Raw genomic sequence first — 12,347 nt, 5'->3', positions numbered from 1 at the left:
CCAGGCGTCAGTAGTCAAAGCTTCTACAAGTATGAGAAACTTCTACGAATAAACTATCAGAAGCTTTGTCGGTCCAATCATAAAGATTCAAACCAACCAACTTGTCTATTCAGTAACTCACAAATGGGAACAGTTGCTTCGTCTTAACGAAAGTGCGGTAGTGACGTAACAATCAATGTTAATGTCAGACCAACATTGAAAAGGTAAAGTAAGCGAGTATAGCATATTTGCAATTGTGCATCCAATAATAAGGAAGAGGTTCTGGAAATATTATTTTGTTTAAGTGCGTATGACGACAATTGTCGTTTTCGTGATCGCAGCTATTCATGGCACTTTTAATTTCGCTTTCCTCTTTTCGCTTTTGTCTGGAAGGCGCAATTATGACGTGTGAAGAAACATAGATGCATTGTTTACAATAACGATTGCAGCCTGACGGAAATCATTAATCCCTAAGTCACTCTATTGCAATATTAGGTAGTTTCTGCACTCACCTACAATATAACAACAATTGCAGGAATAAAAAGATTTCATCCTAAATTTTTTTTTTCTGAAATGGCTTCCTTCCGATGTATGAAATTCGAACCACATCATGCGCGTTCAGTCAGTGTGAAGTCATTTTGATGTAATGTTGCAAGCAGTTTCAGAATGTTTTGTTGTGTTCGAAAACATATTTTGCAACATATAGTCAACAAAACAATAGGTGAATAAAAAAATAACAGTTAACCTCTCAAGTACATGTAGCTCCACACAAAGTGAAATTTCCATGCCTTTTAACTCTTTTTTATTTTTTTAAAAGTAATGTCTAAAAAGACATTATTGATCCAAAAAGAATGTCTAAAAAGACATTATGAAAAGTAACTACGGACAAAGGCCAGTGTTGAATATTTCCAAACTAAACTTACGTGTCCTTTGTTTAGTGTCCTACAAATACGTAGAAATTGTGCTGTTCTGTGAACTGACGAATTTTTGTCTTCATATTAAACAACTAGTGGAATAATTTGACAATGGTGAAAGGTATAATCACTTGAGAGTAATGCGATTACACCAGAAAACAATAGTCCAGCCGGAGACTTCTCCGCAATAGTCGATAAAAAGCTAAAGAAATAGACACAAAAGGAAATTGAACAAAAGCGTATTCTGCTGTGTCATGGGAGTTCCACAATATCCTAGCAAGCAATAATGCGACGAAAAGTACAGCGAGTCGTCGTCGTCGTGTGAGCCTCTGGGGCCGAGGGTCTATCCTTTTACCACCCCAGATTCATGATGTTCCCGGACAACACTGTAAGGCTACTAGAGAGCAGCCAGTCTTTGGTTCCATCATCCATGACACGCAGACCTTCCACTCCGTTAGGTGGCTTGAAGATGGAACAGTCATTGATGATGTGGTCTGCGGTCTGTTCCTCGGCACCACATTCACAGGAGGAGGAAGAAGCCATTCCGCATTGGTGCATGGTTGAGCGGAAAAGCCCGACGCCCGTACGGAGACGGTTAAGGCGCACCCATGCCTGTCATGGTAGTGTTAGGCCGATGGGGCGTGTGTTGGCGTCGGGGATAAACGAATGGAGTCTGGTAGCGGTTGTCTTCCATTCAGAACTCTATTTATGGTTCGCCCAAGTAGCCGCAGAGATGTCTTGTACATCAGATTCGTTGATCAGAAGTTGAGCGGCTAGCACGAATGGGTGTCTTGATTTCAGTCGACTGGGGTGCTCGTTTGGGAGAGCAAAGATCTTATGGTGAAGAAGGTGGTTAGGCTCCAGTGCCCGTCGACCAAGGGACAGAGTGGCTTCTTCGCGACGAAGCTCAGCGGGTTGGATGCCAGCAAGGATGGGGAGATTGTCCAATGGTGTGGGACGCAGGCATCCGGTCACTGTGCGCAGGTCGCTGTTTATGGCAGTGTCGATATTATGGCAGTGAGCACTGCGGCACTAAACAGGAGCACAGTACTCTGCTGAAAAGTAGACAAGGGCTAAGGCTGCTATACGCAAAGTGTCAGCCCTCGCTCCCCAGCTAGAGCCTGCCAGGTGCTTGAGTAGCGCAGCGCGGGATGTCAGTTTCTTGCGCAGTGACACCAAATGGTGGCGGTATGTGAGCGATCTGTCCAGTGTCACCCCAAGATATCTTGGTTCGGGGCAGAAGGACAGAGATTTTCCGTTGTTCTGGACGTGTAGCTCACGATCAGCTTCCCGATGTAGAGGTGGAAAGCTGCTGCCACAGTTTTGGTTTCGCTGAGTTTCAGTCGCCAGTTCTGGAGATATGCTGAGAGAGTTTTCATGTCCTGGCTCAAGGTGTCTTCTAGATTTTCCCACGACTTTGACGAGTGGAGAATTGCCAGGTCGTCCGCATAAGCGCATTTTGCGGAGACCGTAGTTGGCAGGTCGAGGGTGTAGATGTTGAAAAGAAGTGGAGCCAGGACCGATCCCTGTGGGACGCTTCACCGGTGAACTCGGGACAGGGGCCACAAGTTTTGGGGCGGTGATGAGGGACGGCCGATGTTGGGACCGCGGGAACTTCTCAAGCACACGTCTGTCTGGAAGAGAGCTGTCGACACTCGCGAAGGCCAAGTCAGGGTTTGTCCCTGTTCCCCAGCGGCCGGAGTGGAAACTGGCTGGTTCCTGTGGATTGAATAGGAGGGCAAGATGGTTTGTAGACGCCCAGTCAGCCAGCAATTCTCCGTCGCTGCTTGTGTTGTTGTAGCCCCAGTCGATGTGCTGGAAGTTGAAATCGCCAGCGTAGAGACTGGAGGAGGGGAACGTTAGAAGGGATGGTGGCAACATTCGCGAGGGTGGGGGCTTGTAGATGTTGACAATGTTGTAGTCTGAGATACAAATGCACACCCACTCAATCTCGGCATCAGTTGGAGATTGATCGACAAAGGTCCACTTCAGGCTCTCATGCACAAACGTGGCAATGCCGTGCTTCCTGCTTAAGGTTGACCCGGCTAGCGTGTAGTTGGGAATAGCTAGCCGATCTGCAGAGGTGCAGTCGGTCTCTTGGAGGAGGATGACGAGTGCCCGATTGGTATGGGCAAGCTGCTCCACAAATTTGATCTTGCTTGTTGTGTAGCCTTCTATGTTGAGTTGCAGAATAGTGGGGCGTCTGAACTTGTCCATTGCCCCCTGCAGCTGTGCCGTCCGGGTGGAGGCTCTTGGTTGACAAGTTTCGTTTGGCATCTGCTTGGGTGCAGATGTTACTCACAGGATGGGGCACGAGGAGCCACTTTTCGTCCATCCCGAAATACTGCGCGTGATCAAATTTAATACGCACAGTAAGGAGAGTTTCGAAAAATTAATTACGCACTTAATAGGTTAAACTTATTGTAGCTCTTAAGTTGTGTGCCTGAGCAACGCATTTCAAAGCAGCTTTTGATAGCCTACTTTATGTTTAAAAGCAGAAAATATAAATCACTTTACACAACTTTCGACTTAGGCTACAGTTCGTGCTGACTGATGAAAGCGCATCAACCAGTCTTTGAATGAATAGTGTGCATTCCAAGTTATGTTCACATTATAGTTGTCCTATGGCGCATTAAGTATCGCTCCACAAAACTGTGCTACTGCACACTGAGGTAGTTAAGAGTTTTATTTCTCGCTTTTCAGATCTCTTGCAAGATTCTATTCTTCAAGAATCCCATCCTTCAAATCAACTTGAATCGTCTTTCCAGGATGCTTCAAATCAACCACAATCGTCTTCCCAGAATGTTTCAAATCAACCACAATCGTCTTCCCAGAATGTTTCAATTCAACCACAGTCATCTTCCCAGGATGCTCCAATTCAACCACAATCATATTTCCAGGATGTTTCAAATCAACCACAATCATCTTCCCAGGATGCCTTAAATCAACCACAATCGTCTTCCCAGAATGTTTCAATTCAACCACAGTCATCTTCCCAGGATGCTCCAATTCAACCACAATCCGCTTCCCAGGATGCTTCAAATCAACCACAATCATCTTCCCAGGATGCTTCAAATCAACCACAATCGTCTTCCCAGGATGCTACAAATCAACCACAATCATCGTCCCAGGATGCTTCAAATCAACCACAATCATCTTCCCAGGATGCTTCAAATCAACCACAATCATCTTCCCAGGATGCTTCAAATCAACCACAATCATCTTCCCAGAATGCTTCCAATCAACCACAATCATCTTCCCAGAATGCTTCAAATCAACCACAATCATCTTCCCAGGATGCTTTAACTGTATCTCAAAAGTCAAAACTTCAATCCTTAATAAGAAGATTGAAATATTTCACAAAAAAAGTGTTTCCAAGTAAGAAATTAATTATATGAGTTAAAGTTGATGTTGCTTTAAAACAGGAACTTGAGCAAAACAGGTTTTGAAAAAAAATTATTTCACGTAACAATTAGAAGATAATTTTTTTTTTCAAACTTATCAAGTCTTTCTGCTGTTATATAATGGTTATGGGCCAAAATAATTTCAAATATTCAACTTTGAGGTTTACCACAATTTTAATTTCAATTAATTTCCACAATTTCATTTCAATTAAAATTCGCAAAGTTAATCCCAAACTTTACGTCTAGGCCTCGTTTTGTCGCAACAAGCGTTACAATAAATTAACACTGTAATTAACTTTTGTCGCTATTTGTGCTTTTACAGAATCATCTGGAAGAAAAGCCAAGTCTACACAACGATCACAACCATTTTTCCATCGCCGACCAAGTAAGATCAATGTACACAGACAATTAGAGCATTGTCAATTTATTTCGATTGTTTCTGCATTTCCAGTTAGATCAGTTTGCTCAACGCGAGCCTCTCGGGCTATGTACGACTTAAAGAGGGTGCAAACTTTTTTTTATTGCAGTTTTGTAACTTTTTTTGAAGTTGATTTTTCTTTGAACAAAGATATTTTTGTGTTTTGAATGTTGTCGCACCAATCTCAGGCCTACAGTTTACGAGAAAATAAATGGAAAAAGACGCTCCGATGCTTTGAAACCGCAGATTTGTTGGGCTAATTTGGAAATTCGGTGTCGCATTTGCAAGAGCTATGAGATTTGTTTCTCGGCAGTCGAGTGTAGCAGGAACTCAGCGATAGACACGTGTTTCGCCCATGAGGCTGGGCTCATCAGTACCGCACCACTAGTTCCTGCCACGTAGTTCTCAACCGCTGCTTTTGTCCCTGCTACACTCGACTGCCGAGAAACACATGTTTTTGGAAAAGTCTTGATGGCTAGTGTGGAGGCTACACCGGTATGGTTAGCGAAACACAATGCTAGCTGTTCTATAGTGAGTAGTCAGGTAGTGCTGACGCCAGGAAGATCGCTCCTTCTCAACAGCTTTGAGATTGTTGCAAATCATTGGTAACTTACAATCAAGCAGGCACATTGACGCTAATGAGTTGACCAGTGACCGAATCAGCAATAACTACAAATTTAGCAAAATTTTTGACATCTGAAGATGTTCTATTGGTTTTTGGTGCAATAAAAACTTTTAGACAATACAGTATATCAAATGCTTCAATGTTTTGCAAACTTGCTTGCGGCTTGCGCTGAGGAAAGCTTTTCAAAACTTAAACTCATTAAAACGACTGTAGGCTATAGTAAGCTTCTGCAAGAGTTCAGAATAGGCTTGCCCTGGTCAGTAAATCATTTTTTCTACACTGATACAACGTCAACATATCCAATGCTTTAATGTTTTGCAAACTTATTTGTGGCTTATCTTAAAAAAGTTTTTTCCGGGGGAAAGTTAGGTGTTTGTTTTATAAGGAAGGACACATCTGTGCATCATTAGTGCAAATTGAGGACAATTATAAAAATATCTTGGACTTTTCAATAAGTTTCTGGGTATTTAAAACGATCCCGTGCCCTGATTCAAAAGTAGCCTACTCACTGAACTACTTAAGTCAACACTGCTGGCTACAATACAGAAGTGTACAGGAGCCGGAGGTTTAAAGTATTTAGGAGCCGGAGTCTGGGCATCTAAGGTCTGGTTCCAAACATTTGGAGTCTGCGGTCAACATAGCGGAGTTGTTAACCAAACGTACACATAAAAATTAAGCTAAATCAAATATAGTTATTATTATCTGAATCCTTAACAGCCTGTTTCACCTTTAACGGATCATCAGAAGGTCTTATTCAAATACAATTCTATTTGATTCTACTTCTATATTCTATATTCAAATAGATTCTATTTGAATAAGACCTTCTGATGATCCGTTAAAGGTGAAACAAGCTGTTAAGGATTCAGATAGTAATAACTATATTTGATTTAATTCGCTCTGCTTTGCTTTTTTGCTTAGTATTGAGCACTTTTTGTAGTATTAATAGTTTTTATTGTTTTTAAAAATTACGCTAAGTATGAAACATGAGATTTTGGAGTAAGCTGTATTAATTTGCTGATACCGTGTAAAGTTTAACTATCATTTAATTTTTAATTCTTAGTTTTACTACTACATATAAAGTAATTTAACCAACAATAATTGGAGTTACCAAAACTAAAAACTTCATAACTTTTTATGTTCACGTATAGTAAAAAGTTGAGCAATGAGGCGCTGAAATTGAATCTTGCCTGAAGTGCATCGGACTTGCAGCAAGCAAATGTTTGCCGCTCAGGGTCACTTGCAAAATGTTTTTTTTTTTTAATTTGCCATCTGCAAGTAAGGTGCATATTGCAAACATGTTTGTACTTTTATAGGTTCTTTAAGGTCAACAACTATCCACTCACCTCCAGAAGAATCCCATGTTTCTACACTCCAACCACCTTCCCAGCAAACCCGATTATTTTCATCTGGTAAAATATATTTTACTTTGTACGTTAAATTAACACCTTGACAACGCTGTATATACAGAGGTGGGCAGTAGCGCGCTACCTTTGTGCAACTACATTTTGTTGAAGTAGCGGCTGCAGCAGCAGCGCTACTTTTTTTCAATGTAGCTGTAGCAGATAAGTGATGGATTTCTTTCAGTCGTACTTCCGCTACCCGTTACTTTCCAATATAAAGTGAAAAATGGCTTTTTTGGATATTTTTCATGGAAACAATGTGTGAAAAAATTAAAACATAAATCATTCGTTTATTGTGGAAAACATCAAGCCACGTTGATACCGACAAGAGTGACACCAACCAACCAGTGACACCAGCCAACCCTTAAGAAAGATCATTTTAAATGGTTGAGGATATGAATCTATTCTAGCATAGTTTTTATTCTTTAATAGTTTAAAATATTTTTGTCAAGGAAAATGATTTAAAGGCCAAGTAAAGTCAAAGTATTGTTAGAAGCACAAATTATGTTCATTAAAACGTAAAGTAAATGCTGTGTTGTGTTCATAACTATTCGAATCTTTTCCTGTTAAACATTGTCTCAGTTTGATGGTGGTTAACTCTGCAGTGGAAACTAATAATGTGGAGACTCACGCAATGCAGTCGCTGTTCCAGTACCCTGCGATTACAGCGTGACATCCACTGACAAGATTTTATTTTGCTCTTATTGATATAATACAGTTGTTCAAAAGAAGTGAAACCAACCAACAGACAACGGTTTTCGTATTGATTTAACGTCTGCAAACGTTGAAACAATATATAAAGACGGATTTTTCTATGTAGAGTGTCATGCCAGAAAAATTGCTAATCAATATTGGTGTTGAAGTGTTAGTGAACTAAATAATTATATCGCACCAATAACTGAGGCACTATTATGGGACCAATGACTGCCACAGGGTTGTTGACTAGACAGACTAGATACTATACCTTACATCACACTAATTATTATACATTGACTTTAATAAATTAAATTAGGAATATTATATTACACAAAAAAACCTACGGCATTTATTTGACATAATTACATGAAAATATACTAAAAATTACAAACGTTTTCGGCAAAAGCCAACGGACTGATGTTCTTCATAAATTGAAATTACAGATCTGATCTACATACACAAATATCGATAAAAGAAAGATAAGAATGAAACGGCAAGGCAGAGGAGAGGCAAAATCACATGACGCTTAATTGCCTGAGAACAAACACAAATCAATGACGCAAAAATTACTTAAAGACATTTAGCAGATAAGAAACAGCTGCCTATTGAGGCGAGGATTACAAGATTTTATGAGCAAAGCCTGATGGATTTCAGTATCAAATTCGGTGAAGCATTTACGTACAAGTTGCAAAGTCGCAAACTGTGAACTGTGAAGAATCGCTTCAAATCGGCTTTTTTTTTCGTTTTTTTTTTCATTTTCTTAGAAGTACAGAATGACATTAACTCAAGCACCGAAATCGTCGATTTGCACGATGTTTTTCTGCTGAGACTGCAAATGTCACGCATGAACGCATAGGCGTTCAAAAATAAAGTTTAATTCGCTTTTTACTTTTTCCAAAAAATATTTTAGATGTAATTTGAGAGGAACCGAAACATTTCAATTTATATGAAATGATAATCTCCAATTGAGTAAAGATGAAGAATGTGATTGTTCATTCTTTGAGGGTATCTGTCAGCTACTCTCAAAATTTTGATTTAAAAAATCAGCCAAGATATGCAAACTTCCATCAACTAAACGCAATAAAATTATTGCTGAGTGAAGAAATTCCAGGTTATATAGCGCCGAAATCCCGAGCAAAAACTCGCAATTCCTAAATGAGATTATCACAGTTGTGCTGGGAAACTTCAAAACTGGTTCATGCGATATCAATCAGCGTGTGTGCGCTTGTGTAAACTACTTGCTGTGCTGCTTACTTATTGTCGCTTTACAACATTTAAGGTATTGTGAAGAAAGGGGCGTTCTTCCCGGCTATCAGCGCAAGGCTGAGCACTCACTAGTACAGCGAGCAGTTGCGATTCGCTAACCATAACGGAATAGCTTCCACGCTAGCCATTCAGACCATCCAATCAACAATATGTTTCTCGGCAGCCGATTTGTAGCAAGAATTGACAGCGATAGACACTCATGGGCGAAACACGTGTCTATCGCTGTCAATTCTTGCTACAAATCGGCTGCCGAGAAACATATTTAAGGTATTTTTTTATTCTTTTAAGCGACAAGGCTCATTTTTAATTGTATATCAGGTTTACGATACCATCACATTATTAGTTACCCGACTTCTTCTCACTGCGTTATGCAAGAAAGAATGGCCGGCTATGTCACATATATAGGCCTTTTTACAACGGGCCGATAGAAAAATACCTGAAATTTTGACTAACAAAGAAACTGCTATTACTGGCATAGGGTACAACAAAGCAGATATTTTTCAGACCTGTTAGGCGTTTTTAATGCATTTAACAGTTGCCTGAGCTTACATTCCTTAGACATATTGTATTAGGCTACCAAACTACATCATGAAGGGTGCCATGGCCACCTAAGGATACGGCCTGATTTGTCACATTTTGCAGAAATTTCCAGGTTTTTCTAACTTTGGGCGAACGTTTAAATAAATTTTTCTAAAAATTAGATTTTTACGCTTTCTTTATTCTTTTCCCCAGATGACACAATAGGTTTTAACATCCTCATATGTTGAAAAACAAAGACAATTTGATTTTGTAGATTTTAGTCAGACTGTTAATTTTCAATAACAGTCTGATTTTGCGTTTTTCAACTTACTTTTTCTCATTTGCTACTGCTTCCTCAAGGCAACAAAAAAGTTTTATGTCATTAGGAAACCGCAAAAAGTAAAAACATCTCAAAAAATATCAGTCAAGCACTAGCAGTAGCTGTAATCAAAATCTGCAAAATGTGACAAATCAGGCCGCATCTCCAGGTGGCCACGAGGGTGCAAATGAATAATTTGTAAGTAAACAAACACCGCAAAATAAACAATAATAAACAGCACAGACTATTTTTTTACAACAGAAATAGTGTAAGGACATGTGAAAATAATGATATATGTGTTATTCAATGAAATTGGGGGGAACTAGAAAGACGATGGTGATCATGGTGATGGAAAAAGACATCTCATAACTACAATAGAGTCAACTACTTTTGACGTTGCCTTTGATTAAATGCTGCAATGTCATCCTTTTTGTCTCATTTATAATCTTTTGCCAATTATTATATTAAATATTAACAGCAATTCTCGATGCAAAGTGGTTGCTTGCCCCCGTCCACATATGTGTCACATGTAAATTTTACACCGGTGAAAAGATATTTTTTAAAACATACTGCATAGCCTTTCGACAAGGCAATCCACATTTGTGTACGGTACCTTTTCAACAACATCTAAAACAGCAAAAGCACTACAAACAAAATCAGCAAGTGGCTGAGAAGGCACATTGAAGCCCCCCTTGACAAAAGCTGAAAGTACAAAGGAGCTTTAGCTGCACAATCAGCTGTAGGCCTAAGCATAGCCGTAAGAGAGTAAAACATTTTGGTGGGGCAAAACAAAATTTGCCCAAATTTTCTAAATTTTGCCTTTGTAAATATATTGTCAAAAACGCGTAGTGTAGTCTAAGAACTCTAGTCATCAACTTGACAGTGTACGAAAACACAAGCAACAAAACGTTCAACATAGTAAAACAAGGCTGAATTTACTTTAAACTAAATAAACCATCAAATTGTAATTTTCTTGCAGCACAAAAGTATATATATTAGGTCTAAAATCAGATATTCTGTCTTTCTGCGAGACGTCTACCAGTTCATCAGGTTGTTTCATATGAATTTTGGGTGCTTTTCGTGGAGGTGCTGCTGGAGTACGTCATGACCGATTCGCGGTCATGTAGGCCTATAGGCTATCCTACATGCCAAGACTTGCATTACGATTCATACATTGGTCATAGAGTTATAATATTTTGCTGCCATAAAATGATTAGTTTAACTTGTTTAGTTTTGTAAACATGAAGTCAACATGCTTTCTCTTCGTCAACTGACAACAAAGTTAAAATAGCCTACAGTAGCATTAAAAAGTATGCTGAAGTGAAGATACAACTAGCCCTGTAGCCATTGCATATCAGAAGCTTGATTTGCTCAGCAATCAGCTACATAATTTCGGTACCTTGCATTGCTTTTCTGTGTTAGTTGCTTGAGAATATCACATGAAAACTAACTGCACATATTGTACGACTAAATTGTTTTCATTTTCACTCTAGCTGCTAGACTTGCCTATGCTGTGACTAACTGCGTATGAGTTCACTTTATGGTTCACTCCTATCAAGAAAAATGTCCAGCTGCGCAGTATTTTAGCTCGGAACTTACAAACTTTCCTTACATTGAGTCAACGTCTAAAAACCTGCGACTCATGTCTACATACTCTTAAGGCAAAAGTAATGTGTTTTGTCTGCCGAACTGTTACGAAACAGTCGGCCCGGTATTTTAAGGCTTCAAAATGTGACATAGCCGGTCATCTCTACTAGTATGGTCATGCGGTGTCAGAACCGAAGGAGAAACCAATCGGCCTCTGAGCTTGTTCACTCCAGTCTCCAGCAGTGATAAATAACGTAAATTTGACGTGAATAAAAATGAGATAGGCTACATACTGAATCTTATTTTTGGACTCAAATTATTCAAATAGTACAGGATTCGAATCCACTATTCTAAATCGCCCATCCCTAATCCAACACCAGTCACGACTCTGAGGATGAATTTTTGGTGTATTGGTGCCATCGCATCACATGTTGGTACGGAAAAACCAGTCAATTGTGGAGGCCCTTCCTTCAGACAGAAGCAAGCTTCTGAGCTTTCCCAATGCCGATTTAAAACGTCTCCTCATTAAATGCAATTTCCCATTTCTTCCAGTGCTGCGGTGTAGAGACCGTTCTCTGTTGGTAAAGACGTGCTCACTGCTCAAGTCCAAACGGAAGGACTCAGCGACTCGCATATCTAAATGCTCGTGTTTTTAAAAGACTCATAAAAATAAATTTCACCTTGAGCGACACCTTTTCACCTTGGACAAAAGTAGCGATAGTACGCGCTACTTTTGTCCAAGCAGCGGTAGCGAGTAGCGCGCGACTTTCGTCGATTGGTAGCGGGTAACGCGCTTCTTTGGTCTATCCAAGTAGCCGCTGCTTTAAAAGTAGCGGGTGCCCACCTTTGGCTATGTAAAGTAACTTTTACACACAGATTTAAAAATCCTTTTTAAAAATCTGCTATCTAAACTTGAGGCGCATATTGCAAGCATGTTTGTACTTTTATAGGTTCTTTAAGGTCAACAACTATCCAGCCACCTTCAGAAGAATCCAATGTTTCAACACTCCAACCACCTCCCCAGAAAACCCGATTATCTTCACCTGGTAAAATTTATTTTACTTTGTACGTTAAATTAAGACTTTGACAACGCTATTTAAAGAAACTTTTAAACACAGGCTGCTTTAATTTTGCACTTTGGACTAGTTTATTTTTTTAGCAGAATTATTCGTTTAATTGAGCTGAGCTGAAAAACTAGAGTGTGGTAGAAGAAACCGCAT

At 39.7% G+C, this 12,347-nt stretch overlaps 2 protein-coding genes across 7 annotated transcripts in view; one reads left to right on the top strand and one right to left on the bottom strand.

Moving 5' to 3' along the window:
- Positions 1-12,347, bottom strand: part of LOC145766021 (ATP-citrate synthase-like) — a 363,348-nt gene that overhangs the window by 51,110 nt on the left and 299,891 nt on the right. The window lies entirely within an intron of this gene.
- LOC145781065 (uncharacterized) overlaps positions 1-12,347 on the top strand; it is a 55,814-nt gene that overhangs the window by 7,545 nt on the left and 35,922 nt on the right. For 5 of the 6 annotated variants that reach the window (XM_082595708.1, XM_082596399.1, XM_082593744.1 and 2 more), the window contains 4 exons: positions 3,597-4,271; positions 4,620-4,682; positions 6,654-6,749; positions 12,078-12,173. In XM_082595708.1, the coding sequence (XP_082451834.1) occupies positions 3,597-4,271; positions 4,620-4,682; positions 6,654-6,749; positions 12,078-12,173 (930 nt within the window). The remainder of the gene's footprint in view (positions 1-3,596; positions 4,272-4,619; positions 4,683-6,653; positions 6,750-12,077; positions 12,174-12,347) is intronic. The other variant, XM_082594444.1, reaches the window with a different exon arrangement.

This window comes from Aplidium turbinatum, chromosome 1 (assembly GCF_918807975.1).
Source record: "Aplidium turbinatum chromosome 1, kaAplTurb1.1, whole genome shotgun sequence".
NCBI classification, from domain to species: domain Eukaryota; kingdom Metazoa; phylum Chordata; class Ascidiacea; order Aplousobranchia; family Polyclinidae; genus Aplidium; species Aplidium turbinatum.
The sequence above is the reverse complement of the archived record's forward strand: the minus strand, read 5'-3'. Positions and strand labels throughout refer to the sequence as shown.